Source organism: Rhinolophus hipposideros (genome assembly GCF_964194185.1).
Source record: "Rhinolophus hipposideros genome assembly, chromosome: 9".
Lineage (NCBI taxonomy): Eukaryota > Metazoa > Chordata > Mammalia > Chiroptera > Rhinolophidae > Rhinolophus > Rhinolophus hipposideros.
This window is the reverse complement of record NC_138055.1, coordinates 6,073,838-6,091,745: the sequence shown is the minus strand read 5'-3', so window position 1 is coordinate 6,091,745 and position 17,908 is coordinate 6,073,838. Positions and strand designations below refer to the sequence as shown.

At 53.8% G+C, this 17,908-nt stretch overlaps 2 protein-coding genes across 5 annotated transcripts; both read left to right on the top strand.

Moving 5' to 3' along the window:
- Nucleotides 1-525: 525 nt before the first annotated feature.
- Nucleotides 526-2,329, top strand: LOC308502579 (uncharacterized protein; the record flags this gene model as incomplete). The annotated part of the gene is made up of 2 exons (XM_081060502.1): nt 526-1,867; nt 2,307-2,329. The coding sequence occupies 2 exons, from the start codon at nt 526-528 to the stop codon at nt 2,327-2,329; spliced, it is 1,365 nt and encodes a 454-aa protein (XP_080916628.1).
- A 1,289-nt stretch (nt 2,330-3,618) lies between these two features.
- On the top strand, nt 3,619-17,678 carry LOC308502391 (neuronal-specific septin-3). 4 transcript variants are annotated; one of them, XM_081060213.1, is made up of 9 exons: nt 4,173-4,360; nt 7,592-7,706; nt 8,527-8,718; nt 11,315-11,443; nt 11,866-11,947; nt 12,978-13,115; nt 14,315-14,432; nt 15,252-15,347; nt 16,967-17,678. In XM_081060213.1, the coding sequence occupies exons 2-9, from the start codon at nt 7,616-7,618 to the stop codon at nt 17,147-17,149; spliced, it is 1,029 nt and encodes a 342-aa protein (XP_080916339.1). In that variant the 5' UTR covers nt 4,173-4,360; nt 7,592-7,615; the 3' UTR covers nt 17,150-17,678. The 4 variants fall into 4 exon arrangements, with proteins under 4 accessions (XP_080916341.1, XP_080916339.1, XP_080916338.1 ...); XM_081060212.1 differs by having other exon boundaries at nt 4,176-4,360; nt 16,964-17,674; XM_081060215.1 differs by lacking the exons at nt 4,173-4,360; nt 7,592-7,706 and adding an exon at nt 3,619-3,840 and having other exon boundaries at nt 16,964-17,673.
- Nucleotides 17,679-17,908: the final 230 nt, after the last annotated feature.

Below are 17,908 nucleotides of genomic sequence, written 5' to 3'. Positions count from 1 at the left end.
ACTTTGGCTGCTGTGGGTGGGAGCCCAGGGGCAGAGCTAGATAGGCTTCCAACAACCACCGCCCGTCCTGAGGGTCCCTGAACTCGTGTATGCGACCTCCATGGAGTTGTTTACTGACAGAAGGACCACACTCAGATCCAGGCAAAGGGAGAGGTACCCCCTCCTCCCCCACTGAGTTCTCTTGTGCCAGGAGCAGCTTGTTCACCGAATACCACCATTGCTGAAACATTCTTCTGCACCACCTGGGAGGTATCTGGGTAGGTGTGTGTGTGAGTGCCCGTGCGTGTAAGGTGTGTATAGGAATGTAACAGGTGGAGCTGTAGGAGGACTGGAGTAAGAGACATATGTGCTCTTCTGAGGATTTGACAGTCCCCCAAACAAGGCCCCTTCAGACCTGGCAGGGCTACCTACTGGTCAGGAGGGGGAGGGCTGGTCAGGAGGAGGAGGGCCTCCAGGCTAGAGCACCTCACCCCTACTTGGCCCTTTCTCTCTGTTAATTGCCTCAGGGGAAGATGAAAGACCTGGATGGACCAAGACTTTGAGATGCAGCCACACGGAGCCCCCGGGCCTGGAAACTCCTTCTCCCACAGCCACCTGCTGGGGTGCCCTACCCACCCCTCAAAGCTCCCTGGAGGGGTATCACCTCTCATTCCTGTCCTCAGGAAGACCATCCGTCTGGATACCTTCTCCCAAAGCCACATCCCACAGGCTTCCAGCCGACCGAACCGTGGCACCCGGGCCCGGAGTGTACCCCCACAGGAGACTGGAAACAGCCTTGTGCCCAGGAAGCTAAGCTCCATCTCCTTAACACTCCATCAGAATAGCCAGGCATGGCCCCTGGGCCCCCTACCTTCTCACTGGGAAGGTGTACCGACCCTGGGCAGGGAGGCTGCCACCCAAGGAAGAGGGAGGCTGCCCACTCCAGACCCACCGTCTGTGACACTAGTGTCAGGGGGCATTGTCCACCCGGAGGGCCCAGGGAAGCCGGGTCTGGCCAAACCCAGCAGGATGCCGGTGGTGGAGAAGCCCCTGGTGAGTTCCTACCTGGCCCTACCCTTCAGATCTCGGTTGGCCCAGAGTCCACCAGGCCCTGCAGGGCCAGGCTCAGTGGCTCAGAGGCACCCTGTCCCAATGACTGCCCACGTGCCTACCAGAGCTTCCCCAGGAAGAGGCAAGTCCCGGCCCAGGGGTATCCCGAGACCCCGGGTGCACCTCCAAAGGGCCACCCCGACCATGGGGCCTATGATGGCGATGGATTTGACTACTCTGGACACACCGAGGCCAGGCACAGCCAGACATTTAGCCACAATGGCCACCAACAGACCTAGCCTGGCTGTCAACTTAGCCACAAGAAACACATCCAGACTGGACACAGAGTTCCCTGCTCTGGATAGCAAACTGGGCACAGCCACGACCTTGGCTACAGCAGGCATGGCCAGGCAGGGCCCAGTCAAGGACCCAGTAGCCCCAGACGCAGACAAGCTGGGCAAAGCCATAACTACAGCAAACGCAGTCAAGCCAGATCTAACCACAGGGGCCCTAGCCGTGGATTTGGCAGCCCCAGACCTGGAAAGGCTGGACACAGCGAGTCCAGACCCAGCCCTGGCTTTGGCTCAAGCGAATCCAGCCAGGCAGGACATACACATGGAATCTCTTGCTTTGGACACAAGGAGGCAGGGCACAGCCATGGGTTCTGTTGTGCCAGTCACCCTAAACCCAGCCGTTGGGGACACAACACTGGACAGTGTCATTAACCTGACCACAGCAGACACTGCCACCTATCCACTGGTGTCAAGCAGAAGCACAGTCCCAGCCCTGGACCATTTTACAGCAGATGTCACCACAGACCTGGCCAGAGAGACCAGAGGTAAATGCAAAGAGCTTGGCTGGAGATGCCCCGGGCTGCTGTGGGGGGGTTGGGAAGACTGGAGGTAGACTATACATAGATAGGTTGGAAAGGGAGGGGGGACTCTAAGGTCAGCGTCGAATGTGCTGGGGAAAAAGGACCGGGGAAGGACAGACCCAGGAGATGCACCCTGAGCCGGGTCCCACTCTGCCAGTCACAGGTCAGGTGCAAGGAAGTCACCAGAAGGAAGGTTTACAGGAGTAACCTGTGCAGGAACCATTATGCCCATTCCTTCCTCTAGCATTCTCCATGCTTGTTTCTGTGTTCCCTGAAGCGCTGGAATAATCAGGTCATTTATAGGTGAGTCCATCTTTAAAGCAAACCATCCATATGAAAATACAGACCAGCACTTCAATAAGAGGTGATCTGTCCAACAGTCACCACTGCTGCGCTCCTCTAGATGTGAATAGCGACCTCACCTGAGACCCAAATCATTCACATTCAGCCTTTCCGGAAGACAGCTGTTGCTTAAAAGTTGCCTCACCTGGAATTCTCTTTCTGGGTCCCTCTTTCCCAGCCCTTTAGTCCTGAAAGGTGAGTCGGAGACTTGTATAGCGGGAAGTCCTACACAAACTATAAATAGGTCAACACAGGGCTACACATTTATTTGGTCTCAGAGACGCTGTCCTGCTTCAAGCCATGCAGCTGGTTGGTGGCAGTCAGCTAATGGGAACCCAGATCTGGGAATCCTACTTTGGGCTGTCACCTTGCCAACATTTCCAAGGCTCAGAGTCTTACCTAGGCCAACACTTTCACTGGGGCTTCCAGTGTCAGACCCCTTCCCATTGCACTGCACACTCAGTCTGGGGGAGCTCACCCCTGCTCTATCTTCATGCCTCCCTCTGTCATCCCAGTGCTCCCTCCATCTTCAGCCCAGCCCTGTCTCCTGAAATGCAAGTGTGGTCAGCTGCTGGACTCCTCTACCCGGACTTCTCCGGGCATGTCCAGAGGCAGCTTTTCTTCCCGACCTGACTCCTGCGTTCCCTCCTCGCACTCTCTCAGCTGCAGGCACCACCACACGACAAACCTAGTTGCCCTCCATCTCTTCCTCCCTCCTTCATCTCCTCCAGGCTATTTGCAACTCGGTTGATTGACTTCACTGCCCCCTCCTCTCCATGCTTCTGCCCAGCGATGCCACAGCCCACCCCACCCACCCCCAGCTGTCACAGGAAGTCACACAATTGATGGCAGAGCTCACAGCTTAGCAGACGCTGGTGACTCACCATTATCCTCCCTTAATGTCCAGCTGCTTAAACCTGGCTTCCAAGGCTTCGAACTTCTCCGGCCTCTTAGCCCTATAGCCCTGTCTGGAATTTTCCCTGCTTCGGCCTCAACTGGGGACTCTGAGTTGTCCACCAACACCATGCAGTTCTCGCCTCGGGGTTGCTCACCTCTGCCGCCACCTCTCAGCAAATGCCCTTCCCTTCTTCCCTCCCACCTCCTTTTGCTTTTCCATCTCGGTCCTCGCCTCCTCCAAGAAAACCTTGCAAATCCCTCTCTCCTCAGAGTACCCCCTCCCATGCCCCCACAGCACCTCGTGCATGTTCCACCTCCCTGCATCAGGGCAATCCAACTTTCTGTCTCCCCTACTAGACCCAGAGCCCTTCGAGGACAGGGAGGGTCATCCACATCCCCATTCCTCCACGGCCTGGCCACGTGCTGTCCATTAATGCTGACCGAATGCATGGAGGATTTTCCTGACGGGTAAATCGAGGCTAAGGAAAATTCCTGACAGCTCAAGGTCATAGGGCCCATCGTTCTGGAGCCGGGCCTGGAACCTGGGCCCCTGACTCGGGGCTCCACTGGCGCCCGCGCCTGGGCAGAACCGCGCTGAGCCAGCGCAACATCTCAACCACCGCGTGACTCACGCGCGCGCACCGCCGCCCGCTGCTGCCACCGGCCCCGTGTGCCCCCACTCCGCCTCAGGCTAGAGGGTAAGAGGCCGGAGCGGGATTGAGGGCGAGGGACCGGGACTGGGATGCGGGCACCCTACCCGGCCCGGCCAGCATCCTGAGTCAGCGGGCACAGCGCCCCCGCGCGCCTTCCGGGCGGTCCGCAGCCGGGGCCGGGTGCCCGCTCCCGCGTGCGGACGGGCGGGGAGCGGGTGCGAGCGCGGGCGCCGTGGGCGGGGGAGGGGCCCTCGGCGGGACCGGCGGGCGCGCGGGTCACGTGGTGTGGGTGGCAGCGGCGGCGGCGGCATCGGTGCGCGCAGGCAGGGGCAGCGCGGCGCCGAGCGAGCGGAGGCGAGGTCCCGGGCGGGAGTGGCGGCGCGGGGCGCAGGGGCGGCGCGGCGGGGCCGCGGGCCGGGCGGGTGGGCGGAGAGCACCGAGGGGCGAGGCCCGGCGGCAGGGGCCGCTCGGCCCAGGAGGAGCCCGCGCCCCGCTCAGCCTTGCAGCCCCGCGCCCTGAGCATCTCCTGGGAGGAACAGAGACAAAGGAGGATTCATGTCCAAAGGTAGGGGGCTGACCGGGCCACTGGCGCCCGCCGGGAGGAGGCTGCGCCCCGAAAAGCCCAGCTGGAAGTGTTACCAGGGGGAGGGTTGCTGCGCCGAGGAGCCCACGCGTGGTGACATCTACACGGACACACGCACACACGGTGGCACACACCCGAAGATATACATGCCCGGAGAAATGCACCCACGGGAACTCAGGGAGACACAGAGACCCACGGACACACGATCAGGGACCCACATACGCACAGAAAGCCCCACACCGGAGCACACAAAGACATGCACCCACACGCACTCCACGCACAGGTATCAGGCCACCTACAGCCAGATAGGAGACGGGTGCGCTGACACACAGACCCCTTCCCCCACACAGACTGGCACCAGCTGCTGGTCTCCAAGGGAACTCGTTGGCCTCCAGAGGACTGGGATGGGGGGAGGGGGGTCCCAGGGCCCTTTGCTCCTGCGAATGGGAAAGAACTAAGATATCTTTTGTGATTATTTTCCTGAGGTGGGGGCGCTGGAGCTGGGGTGGACTGGAATTGCCTCTGCTGCTGGGGGTGGGGTCCTGAAGGCGGCCGGGGGCTGGGGAAGATCTCCAGCTCAGGAAGGAAGGAAGAGCCTCCCCACCCCCATTCCATTAAACCAAGGAGGCAGGTGGTAGTCTGGAAAGGTCTCCTCCCTCTGCTGCCACCTTCCCAACTGAGGGGTGGGGTCCCTGAGCCAGACAAAGACAAAGCCATTCATTCGCCTGTGAAAGAAAGCACCAGAGTCCTTGCTTGGCATGGGGGTGGCAGTGCTGTTTCTGGGGGGCACTCAGCTAGAGCTGAGTCAAGTAGACAATGCCTCTGCTGGAGCACAGATGGGGCAGGTATTGCAGACAGCTCTCCTCTCCCCAGGGCTCTGGGATAGCTCGGAGGGTAGGAGGGACCCCAAGGACCACTTAAACAGGATGGCATACTTGAGCTACATCCTGCTGTGATCCCATCCTGAGCTCTTTCCCAACCTTGGGGAGTCCCCCTCCAATCCCTGTTGTGGGGGAGGGAGCAGGTCTGTCTTAACAGAGTCTATCCCCTTAACTGGACTACACTAGAGCCATTTGCTGGCTGGGGGTCAGCTGCTCTGCCAGGGCAGCCCTGTCTGAAGGAAGAGAAAGGTGATGGCTCTGAAGTGACATCCGCCCCTCAATGAGGCATTCATTCATTCATCATTCATTCATGAGTGCCTGTGTTATGCTAGGTACATTGGGACACAGCAACATAACTGCGGCCCCTGCCCTGAAGAAGGGTGGGGACTAGCATATGTTCAGTGCCAGGTAATTTATGTCCATGCTTTTGTATAACCCTCACAGCAACCCAGCAAGGTGTGTACTATCCCCATTTTCCTGAGGAGAACACAGAGGCTCATAGGGGTCACCGAGCCAGGAGTCAAGCCTGGTCCAGCTGCCCATCTGGGGTTGGCAGGTGGACTGGGGGTCTGTAGCGGCAGAGGATGGAGCTACAGAATCCAATTCCAGAGCAGCATTTATCCTGCACCTTGGAAGTCTTTTTGTACATCTCAGGCACTCTGACCAGACTGTGGGCCCTCGGGGCACTGACATTGTCTGGGGTCCAAAAGTGTCCTTGGTGTTTAGTCTAGGGTTTGGCTGGAGAAGACTCCTGTTTGACAGCATATAAAGTAGGCTGGAAGGGGTGGAGTGAATGAATGAATGAATGAATGAGATGAGTACAGGCACTCAGGGGGCCAAGGCAGCCCAGAAGAGGGGCATCTACACCAGATGGGAAGGCAGAGGCTTCCCTGAGGGGTAGTCCTTGAGCTGATGGTGAGAGAAGAGCAGGAAGTAGCCAGGGGCTGGAGGGGTCAGGGTCTTCCAGCAAAGGCTGTGACACAGCGACCCCCCGAACGTTTGCAGCACTTGTGGTGGTGGGTGGTGGTTGTCAGCTTGTAACTGGCCTGTACTTGGCTTGTGTTTGGGGCACTTACCAGCAGGTGCTCTGTACAGTGCACCCAGTGGGCGCAAATAGGTGCTTGCTGGGAGAATGAAGGTGATCTCTGCTCGTGGACTGGACCTGCCACAGTCCTGCTGTAGCCCCTAGAAATTGCCTGGGAATACAGTAGGCAGGGCCCTTCTTGAAGTCACGGTCTGTCTTTGGGAATGCTCTTTTAGGAAGCTGCAGTTGACAGGCCAGCGCTGAGCAGGTCATGGTGAGAACACACTTTACAAGAATACTTACTGAAACTCCTATAAATAAGTACAAGACTCACTTTCCAGGTCTGTACAATGGGGTAGCCCCCGCTGCCCCTACGGATTTATCTCACAACAGGGGTTGTGGAGACCAAATGGGCTCAGCTGTGGAAGCATGAGGGGAATGGAAGAGGCCAGTGTGTGAGCAGCTGGGCAGGGAAAATGGGGCATTGGCCCTCGGTGCAGGTGTGCTGAGTGGGGCCAGGGAGGTGGAGAGTAGGGTAGCAGGCCTGGCTGTGAGAGTCAGCTGCTGTGGGGCTGAGCCAATCTGCCTGGCTGGCAACAGCTTCCTGGGAAGCAGGAGGGATCCCAGCCAGGCTCTGGGGGCTCCTAAGGCTTTGTCAGGTTTGGCTGTGCCTGGGAGTGACAAGGAAAGAACAGGTTCCTATTGGGAGAGAGAGTCTTGCCAGGACCCATGGAAGGGCCAGGTGGTGGGGGTATAAGGACAGACTCCTGGCTGGCTTTGGGGGTGGGGGAGGGCGGCACTCTCATCCCCTCGCTCTCATGCCCATCTGCTGCTCCATCAGTCTTCCTGTGAGCATGAGATTCTGTAGGGTGGAAACCAGGAACCATAGGGTTCTAGAATGGCAAAGCTGGAAGGGGTCCTCGGGAGCATGAAGTCCAATAGCTATGCTGTGTAATTAGCCTCTGGGCATCTCCCTTTGACAAGTGCTTCCACATGCACCATTTCATCTCCCTGACAAGCCCATGAACTTGAAAGAGGGAGGGGTAAGAGGGACTGGGATTGTGAGGCTCTGTGTGGATGCCACATCTCACGTAACACTCACTGAAGCCTTAATCGTGACCCTACACAGTTCACAGAGGAGAAGGGGCTCACAGCTGCTTTGCCCAAGTCCACAGACTGGCAGGTAGCGGAGCCACGCTCTTCCCACTTCACCACCAACCTCCCGCGGTAAGGGTAGGGAAATGGAGCTGCTCTATGCTGAAACCTATCCTGATGAGGAAACACACCGCTTTCTCCTGTGTGAACTAGCCCGCGACCTGCCAGACCCAGCGGATGTGCTCTTTTCCCCACTGGAGGAGGCTGCTCCTCAGCCTCCCCTTTCTTCTGCCACCCACCATCCCAAGAACATACTGCCTCATCTCAGGCAAGTGGTTGTCCTCACCTGGCTCTCATCCTCTCCCTACTGGTCAGAAGGGGAGACTGATATCTCCCACAGATTCCAAACCATGCCAAGGAAGGTGTCTGGGGCTCCTCAGGGCACAGACACCCCAACTTTGCAGTGGTGCTCATGGAACAGAGGGGACACTGAGCTTGGAGCCAGGAGTGGTGCTCACTGCAGAGAGCGGTAGCCCTGTTTGCTTCTAAAAGACGAGGCAACTGAGGTCTGTGATAGTCAATAGATGTCAGGTCCAGTATCCTAAACAGCCTTTGCCCTTTATCTGGGGATGCATGACTCAGATTGGAATAACCCGAGACATCTTAGACCAGGGGTTCTCCACAAGGGCCGTGTTGCCCCCAGGGGACACTTAGCATTAGCTAGAGATATTTTTGGTTGTCTGGGCTATTACTGGCATCTAGTAGAGGCCAGGGATGCTGTTAAACATCCTCCAATGCACGGGACAGTCCCCACAATCATTATCCAGCCCCAAATATCAGCAGTGCCAAGGTGGAGAAGCCCCTGGGTTAGACACACAGATGTGGTACTTTGGAGCAGTGAGTGCCTTTGAAGTGGCCCCAGCAACTGGAGAATCTGGGTTCTGGTCCAGATTTTGCATCTGATTTGCTTTGTGTTCTTAGGCAAGTCCTTTTGCCCAGGTCTCAGTTTCTTCATCTGTGAAATGGACCCGTACTGGTGACATCTAAGGTCCTTCCAGTCCCACTTCTGTAGGATTCTGTATCAAAAGAATAACACTGAGGCTTCCCTGTGACCTCTGCGACCCACCCCTCCCACCTTGGCTTTGCAGGGCTCCCAGAGACCAGGACGGACACAGCCATGTCAGAGCTGGTGCCTGAGCCCAGGCCTAAGCCGGCAGTGCCCATGAAGCCCGTCAGCATCAACTCCAACCTGCTGGGTTACATTGGCATCGACACCATCATCGAGCAGATGCGCAAGAAGACCATGAAGACCGGTTTTGACTTCAACATCATGGTCGTCGGTATGGAGGGCTGTGGGGTCACCGGAGGCCCTTGGGGGCGGGCAGCACCGGGGATCCCATTTGTCTCCCTGGGATGGTCTTAGCCCTGGCTTCTCTAGGCTGAGCTCTTTCTGGGAGGGCAGATGTCACTCACTGTACTGAGCACAAAGGCCTGGCCCCTTGCTCCCCTCAAGGCTCGCTGATGCCGGGGTGGGAGCTGCAGGGGGAGGGTCAGCCTGGCCCGTCACCATTTGGGGATACATAGCCAGGCTTTAGCCTCACTCCGCCTGCTTTCAGGAGTGTGGCATCACCAGTGTCCTCCCTGACCTTCTAGAGCTGCGGGGGGAGGATCGGAGGGAGGGTGGTCTTATTTGTGACCTTTTGTAGTGCTTTAAAGCTTAGAGAGAATTTCCAGGACACTGGTCCTAAGTGGTGTCACCAGGTCACAGAATGTAAGAGCAGGAAGGGACCTTTGCCCAATTTCAGTGAGATACTCACCCAGTTGCTGGAATAGGAGTCTAGGCATCATCCTTCTTTCTTCATCCTTTATCCTCCAGTCCAGCAATCATCAAGTCCTGCCAATTTTACCTCGTAAATATCTCTGAAGTCTGTCCACGTCTCTCCTAGGGCGAGCTAGGTCTCTTACCTGGATTGCCGTAGCTACCTGACTCCGTGCTGCTCAAACAGAAGGAGCTGGGCCAGGCTACAAATCATCTGGAAAGTGTTGCTATAAAAAACATCAGCTAAACTGAACAGTGTGCTTAACACACTTGACTTACTTTCTGGTGCAAACTTCTTATCTCAAAAAACAGTAGCAAATGGTTCATGGGCCCTGGCCACAGGCCACACTTAGAGTCGTACTGATTCTCCTTCTGTCTCCTTTCCCTTTCAATCCATTGTCCACCAGTGACTGAATAATTTTTCCAACCTGCAAAACTCATCAAGCCTCCCATCAATAAGTGTAAGGGTTTCGACTGCTAGTCTGGCCTGTCTTTGGCCTGTCTACCTCTCCACACATCTCTTAACCACTTCCCATCTTACTACGCCTCACTTATAACGAATAGTTCTTTTAGACTTGCCATGCTCTTGCCTACCTCTGAGCCTCTGCATAGACTGTTCCCTCTGTCTACAACCCCCTTCCAGCTTCTCATGGGTCATTCGAAGTCACTCTTCAGATCAGCCTAGTTATTGCTCCTTCCTAGAAGTCCTCCTTGAACCCAGAGAGACTGGATTAGGTTCCCTTCAGCATGCTGTTATAATACTCTGTGGTTATCTTTTTCATAGTGATTATGGCACCACATTGTAATTGTCTGCTTATGTTTTGGTCTCCCTCACGCTAAATGGCTCCTTGAGGGTCGATGATGTCTCATTCACCACTCTACCTCCACTTCTAGCAGCAGCATGGCAGACACTGCTGCTCAGCCATGGCGTGTGTTCAGTACTGAGCCCAGAGGTAGCCTGTTTAACACATCGGGCTAGGTGGCTACTACTAGTTGGAATGAGAAATGCACCTTACCTGCTATTGCTGGTTTCATCCGGTTTTCTCTCTCCCCACCACATCATCAGTAAAGAACCTAGAGGGGCAAATATGGCTAGTCGTAGGCATTCAGGGAAACAGGTGGTTGGGTCTAGAACCTTAGGCTCTTGCCCTCCGGCCACAAGAATGCGCAAGACCAGTACTTCTGTCTTTACTGTCCATATGATTCACGTGGATGTCCTGTTCAAATGCAGATTCTGAATCACAGGGCTGGGCTGGGCTGGGGCTTGGGACCCCGCGTTTCCTACCAGTGTCCAGGTGACGCTGACGCCACTGTCAGTGGCAAGGCTTGGTGGGTGATTCTTGGGCATGTTGCAGTTTGAGAAGCACTGCTCAGGCCAGTGGTTTTCAAACACCTTTTCGTTCACTCCTCCTCGGACTGAAATCTTCTGCAGAACTGCACATGTAAAACCAGTCAAAGGAGCCATCATGAAGGAAGAGGAGGTGACGACCTGGCCCTGCCTGCTCAGCTTCCTCTTCTCACGGTGCCCTCTTGGGCATTTATCTCCACAAAATGCTAACCTCTGTGTTGAAATAAAGAATGGAGATGGGGCCACGAGATTCCTTGGGTTCAAATCCTGGTCTTATATTTATGAGTTTTGTTACACTGTACCTGTTTTGCCTTAGGTGGGGATTAGTCTCTCCAGGACTGCTTCCGCTAGAGCTAGAGACAGCTCTGCTGTGGGATTCACAGAGCTGATCTAAGGCACATTTTGCTGACATGTGAAAGTACATATGCACTGGGGCCATATCAGAATGCAAAGTAATTCTGTCATGACTTTTAGAATTATTAAAGACTAAAAATTTAAGCATAAACAAAACCAAAACTGCTGTACTAGACAAATGCATAGGTTGTCCCCTTTTGCCATGGTCCCTGGGGCTCCAGAAAGGAGAGAATGTGGAATCTAACAGGTTTGCCTCAGTTCTGTAGCCCATGGCACCATCCCACCTGCCTGAGTGGTCAAACAAAGGTGTGGCCTGGATCGCAGCTCCAGAAGCCTGTAAGGTCAGGGGAGGGATATTAGGCTCAGGACATAGACATGGGGTCTTCCTGCCCTCTCATCCTCCTGTCTCGCTCAGGTCAGAGTGGACTGGGCAAGTCAACACTGGTCAACACGCTCTTCAAATCCCAAGTGAGCCGCAAGGCCTCCAGCTGGAACCGGGAGGAGAAGATCCCCAAGACAGTGGAGATCAAAGCTATTGGGCACGGTGAGGACGGGGCAGGGACCATGGTCATCGGTCAAAGGGGCCTCTGCCAGAAAGAGGGAAGAAGGGGGCTTACTGCGGAGTGAGACAAATGAAACGCAACCTTAAGAGAATAGAATTAAGCCCGAAACACAACTCCTTAGACTGCAAGTCCAGAAGGGGGATTAGGAAGGAAAGAAACTGGATGCTGAAGCATGGATGGGACTTAGACAGGCAGAAAGAAGTAGGGAGGGCATTCCAGGTGCAGGGAACGGCATGCACAAAGGGGTTCAGGTGGGGAAGACCCTAAACTTGCCTTTTCCAATAATTGGTCTGGAAGAAGGAAGGAGCCTGGGTCTCCCTGGCTGGTAGGCGGCAGGGCACCTGGCATCACCTGGAAGAGTGACCCCTTGGTGCCTTTTCTGTTCACCCCTTTCCCCCCGCAGTGATAGAGGAAGGCGGTGTCAAAATGAAGCTGACCGTCATCGATACCCCTGGCTTTGGAGACCAGATCAACAACGAAAACTGGTACATGTCCGCCTGTGAGATTTCTGCCCTGAAGATGACAGGGCAGCTACTGAACGCAGTGCAGATTCATTTGCACCCTCCATGCTGTGGATTAAGCGGGAAGACGCTCTGGAGGTGGAGAGGGGTTTGTAAGGAGCCAGGGGAAGAGGCCCACGTGGGGGCTAGGCGTGCAGGTGGAGGGGACAGTGCAGAGTGAATTTTGGCTGAGCGATTGCCTGGAGGTGGCCACTGGGCAGGGCAGACAGAACAAGGTGATCGGGGCTGCAAATCCAGCTTGGCCACAGGGAGGGGAGTTGCCATGAGGAGAGAGCCTCTGAGAACCCACAGAGCAAACCTGCGTCAGCGTCCAGTCAAGCGGGGTAATGTGCTGCCCAGAATGGAAGCTTCCAGGTAGAAGTTTGCTCCCAGATAGGGGTGGAGACCATGGAGCTCCTGTGAGGGAGCTGCCACTGACAGGCAGGGCCACCGAATGAGACAACTTAGAGCAATCTTAGAAAAGTGACTGGTTGTCTTCTTCTCTGGTTATACCCATGACCCTTGATGGAGAAAAGTAATAATGACAATGACAGTGGTCATGACAATAATGAATCATTGCCGTGACCGAGTATTCTATGTGCTGTTGCTACGTTAAGTACTGTACACGTTCTTTCTGGTCCTACATGAATGCTGCCAGGCACCCGTTGTTACTCCCATTTTACTTGTGAGAAAACTGAACCTCACAGAGGGACAGAGCCTTCCCTGGAGCCTCCCAGCTAAGAAGTAAGGGAGGTGTGTCAAGTGTGTGCTGCTTTCAGAGTGGGGTGAGGTCCTGCAGGCTCCCAAAGCCCAGTCAGAGGTCTAGGTCCCCATGGGAATTCTGGCCTTGCTAACAAGGAAAGCCATCCATGGGGTCTGAGGGAGGGTGGTAAGCTGGTACCCCAGACCCTGTAGGGAAGGTTGGAAATAAGATTGTGTGAGGAGACGGTCCCTAAGATGAGCTCCCAGGCCCTGTTCTCCTGGGACATCCCTCTGCTTTCTTCCCACCCCCCAGCTGGGAGCCCATTGAGAAGTACATCAATGAACAGTACGAGAAGTTCCTGAAGGAGGAGGTGAACATCTCCAGGAAGAAACGCATCCCTGACACTCGTGTCCACTGCTGCCTCTACTTCATCTCCCCCACGGGTCACTCGTATGTACCAATCTCCCCCCAGCTCTGGTTTGCATCGTCCGTGCCCCTCCTGTAGTGGATACCCAATACCTGGGTCAGCTGGGGAGGGCCAGATGGACCCCAATACATTCATGGCCTTGTGATTCCCCAAGAAAGTCTGACTTCAGACTTCAGCAGAAAATTGGTATATGGGAGTAGAGGACTCTTCCTTTATTCAGTAGGTACCTGCCTTGCACAAGGCTAGGGTAGGGGTGGGGCAGCAAGAAGGGTAAAATGGGAAGGGGCAGGGATTCCGGAGAGGGGCTGGTGTTTTGGAAGGGGTGTGGGACCCAGCTGTAGGTATTGGAGGGTGGCCAGCCCAGCACAAGGTGTCTAGAAATGAAGGCTGGTAACAGGGAGGGCATGCTGGGAACTCTGGTTGTGAATGGCAGATGGGCTTCCTGACAGGGAGTGCCTACAGAGGATGGAGAGAGCCAAGTGGGCAACCAGGCAACCTTGTTGGGGAGGTCTCCTAACGTATTCCTGAACCCAGCTGCTGGGCCAGCATTCAGTCTTTGAGAGGATGACACAAGCAAGAGGCCCCAGATTTTGGAGGAAAGGGGTTTGATCAGGAGTTTGATGGTGGGGCTCAGGAACTCAATAAAAAGGGTAGATGTATCCCTCCCTAGAACCTGAACCCAAAGTCAGAGCAAGGCAGCAGACAGCCTGACTCAGTGAATCCCCTGACTACGATCTAGAGGCAATTCAGGACCCCAAGCCTGGGGGGCAGCTGGGCCCTCAAGTGGGGGAGGGGCAAAGCTCCCAGCTGGACCCCTGTGGGACTAACTGGGGGCTGGTCCAAGGCTTGACAAAAAGTGCTATGCCACAGGCAGAATAAGGTACACATGAGTAACCATGACACAAAGACATATGGGTGGGAACGACAGTCCATAGCGATTCCCAGGAGAAAGAAATCCCCAGGTCAGAAAGATGTCAAGAAGGAGTGGTTTGAGTGGGGCTTAAAGATGGGCAGGATTTGAAGAGAAAGGGAGAAGGTGGATCCTGGGTGGTGGCGAGTTGGGGCCTGTTCTGCACATGTGTCAGAGAGGAGAAGGGACAGCCTCTTAGCCTCAGCCAGGTTCCCAGCCCAGTCCTGTCCCAAGTGTGGCCCTGGAGTGGTGGCCGTGGCTGGATGGGGGAGGGCAAGGTGGCTCTGACATCCCACCTTCTCTGGGCCCCAGCTTGCGCCCTCTCGATCTGGAGTTCATGAAACACCTCAGCAAAGTGGTGAACGTCATCCCTGTCATCGCTAAGGCTGACACCATGACCCTGGAGGAGAAGTCTGAATTCAAGCAAAGGGTGAGAAGTCCCCCTCCTCCTTTCCCTGAACTTCCTTGCCCCCAACATCCCACCCAGCTCCTACTTAACCATTGAAGAGGCTGGGCTGGTGATGTCTGGGGACCAGTGCTGAGGAGAAGTGAATGCAGCCTCAGGCTGCCTTCTTCCTACCCCCCAGACTTGCCTGCAAAGACCACTGAATACATAAATCATCACGAACATGAGAAACCTCTCCTCGATGTTAGGTTGCTTGAAGGACTAGACCAATGAATCAAGGTCCTCTAGACCTTATTGGTGTCTTCTGTAAGCTCCTGTTCTTGAAACATCCAGATGGGGGTGAGCAGGGGGGTGCGAGAGAAGTATAAAGACAGTTGCTGCCTTCAAGAAACTTACACTCAAGTAGACCACTGAAGAGGTCCTGGATGGCTTCCTGGAGGAGGTGAGTCTTAAGCCAAGCTTTGAAAGAGGACAATCAGAGAGGCTTGGGGTGGGGGGACTCACCTCTCTTCCTTGCAGACAGGAATATGATATGTAGCAGCACGAGTACTGCCCATGTGGAGTCTGTACTCAGCAGCGCTTCTTGTCTAAATCCTAATCTTGTGGACCCCGAGATGAGCAAGCTGCACCCCAGACTATTCCTCAGGCTGGACTCTCGTAATTGTACCACTGGGGTTTGCACTTCCTTCAGGATCTTCCTGCTGCCCAGGGCCTCAAGTTCTGAGATGACCAGATTATCAAAGACTTCATTCATTCCTCTGACTTTAACACACACACACACTCTCTCCACCCCCTTCCCATTATCCTGACACTGGCTACCTTGCTTCTCTTCCTCACTTCTAGGTCCGCAAGGAGCTTGAAGTAAATGGCATTGAATTCTACCCCCAGAAGGAATTCGATGAGGATTTGGAGGACAAGACGGAGAATGACAAAATCCGGGTGGGTGCCTGGGGGGCTCCGTTCATCACACAGACGACCCGCTTGGTACCGGTGGGATGTGCCTCACACAGCACGTTTGTCTTTTCACCTGCTTTCCCCTACCGTACTCCCTGTGCCTCTTTGCCTGATCCAGACACGAGAAGTGGCATGGAGAGGATGAGAACCAGTGGCCCTGGCCAGGACGCTGGACCTGCACCCAGAAGGCCAATGCTCCCATCCATCCCCACACCACACAAAAGCTTATCCTCCCTGCACAGCGCTCAGCAAAGCCAGGGTGTGGGATGATGGAAGGGCACAGTCAGGAAAGACATCAGGCTGGGATCCAACCTATCTATGCTCTAGTCAGAGCTCTGCCTCAGTTTCCTCCTCTGTAAAATGGAGAGGTCAGACTAGGTGAATGGCTCATGGGCTTTTTTTCCCTACAAGAGGCCTTCAAACAAATTAAATGTCAGACATAACTCCAATATATAAAACACAAAAACAGCTGCTTTGGCTAAGTGACACAGGGCACAGAGCCCTGCCTTGTCAGCAGGCCCTGGGGTATCTCCGAGGAATCTTCAGGCTTCATGGAATCAGGCTTGTAAACCATCGGCCACGTGATATCTAAGGTCCCCCTCAAGCTTCTGCAGCTCTGGGGTTCTATGTCAGAACCCTGAGTTGTAGGCCAGGCTTTTCTACTAACGCACTGTGATCTAGGACAAATCACTTGCTTTGGTCTTGAGTGTTCCCCGTCTGCTGTGAACAATCTACTAGAAGCCCCTTATCTGATATAGTTGAGACAGGTAGTTGGTCAGTCACTTGAAGAAATCATTAAAAAAATGATGCATACCAATCATAACTGTTTTAAAATGAACATTTTCCTAAATTATTGAGTTAAAATCACTTAAAACATACATATCACATTCATTAAACCTTGTTTTCATATAGGGACAATTCCTCTTTGAGATTAAGTCCACTCTTCGTGCAAAAGCAACTCACCTTTATCGTGCCTTTCTGAAACATTCCACTTAATTTTCAGAGAAACAACTCCCCACTCAGATGTCCTCAGCTTATATAGTAGTGAATTTATCCCATTACTACGTATAATAAGTACACAGCAGGCAAATACATTTGGGAAGAAATGCTGGCTCTTGGTGAACGTACGACCACCTGGTAGAGCAGAGGGGCCTACGCACATCAAAAGTAGCCTTCGAGCTCCGACAGGTCAGGGGACAGGTTGGGGGCCAGTGGAAAGCATCAGTTACTTTGGCTGTCAGTTGGGTGGGTATCGTTTAAGAGAGGGCTGTCTATCCTAGCTAGCTCACAGAGTCGTTCCAGATCAAACCAAATGTGTAACATGCTATGAAAAGTACAAAGTGTTCTCCTGTTGAAGGAAAGCTGACTTACTAAGGTTAACCAGTGAGGCAGGGGAACAATCAGGGTTGGACCCAGGACTTGGGCCTCCCAGTCCACTGCTCTTTTTAAAACACAAGAGCCTTGCCCTTGTCAGCAGTGGGATCACTGAATAAACAGCAGACCTGTGCAGTTCAAGGCTAGAGGCCCAGGACCATATGCCACCCTGCCCTTGGAGGCCCTGATGACAGGAGGATGACATGCACGTGTGTCTGGTTTGTCAGCAGGAGAGCATGCCCTTCGCTGTGGTGGGAAGTGACAAGGAGTACCAAGTGAATGGCAAGCGGATCCTCGGCCGAAAAACTCCCTGGGGGATCATTGAAGGTAATTCAATGCATCTTGTTGAAGAACTGGCTGCTGGCCAATTATGCTTATTTCTTAAGCATCGGCAGGTCACGGCACTGTCCTAGGATGTAAGATATAAAACGAGTGCCAGGCAGACCCTGCCACAAGGAGCTTGCAGTCTAACTGAGAAGATGAAACTCACAGGCAGGAAGCAATAAAAGATGGATTTAGCACCTGACGGGGAAGCACTGACTTACCTGTCAAAGGTCGTCAGAACACAGAACGCAGAGAAATTAATAAGGGCTGGAAACACCAGAGAACGGTTTTCACATGAAAGGGGGTGTGATCATACTGCTCAAAGGTTGGTCCGATCTTGCCATTTTTATTTTTTTATGAATGGATGTGACCTTGAGAAGGACATAAGGTTCTAAAAGTTTTCAAAGAATTGTTTCAATGATCTTATTCAATATGATAACCCTCTGAGCCGAGCAGGGTAGGTGTGACTTCTCAGAATGTCAGCTCTTGTATCTCAGACCGGTTACATGTGTTGCCCAAGATCATATGACTTCTTAGTGGTGAAACTGGAATTTCAGATATTTTGATATTTTGATTCCAAAACCAAGTTCATCCCATTGTATCACGTCTCTCATTTTCCTGTGACCCTTTGTTGGGATTAAAAAAAAAAAAAAAAAAAAGATCAGCATTTTCTTTCTTTCTTTCTTTCTTTTTAAATTAAATTTATTGGAGTGACAATTGTTAGTAAATTTACATAGATTTCAGGTGTACAATTCTGTATTACATCATCTATAAATCCCATTGTGTGTTCACCACCCAGAGTCAGTTCTCCTTCCATCACCATATATTTGAGCATTTTCTGATCATCT

Excerpts from the sequence above, each read along its gene's own strand:
- LOC308502391 (XM_081060212.1), top strand. The coding sequence starts at position 7,616 with ATGTGCTCTTTTCCCCACTGGAGGAGGCTGCTCCTCAGCCTCCCCTTT. Across the intron at positions 7,707-8,526 it reads AACATACTGCCTCATCTCAG|GGCTCCCAGAGACCAGGACG; the intron begins GCAAGTGGTTGT and ends TTGGCTTTGCAG. Across the intron at positions 13,116-14,314 it reads ATCTCCCCCACGGGTCACTC|CTTGCGCCCTCTCGATCTGG; the intron begins GTATGTACCAAT and ends TCTGGGCCCCAG.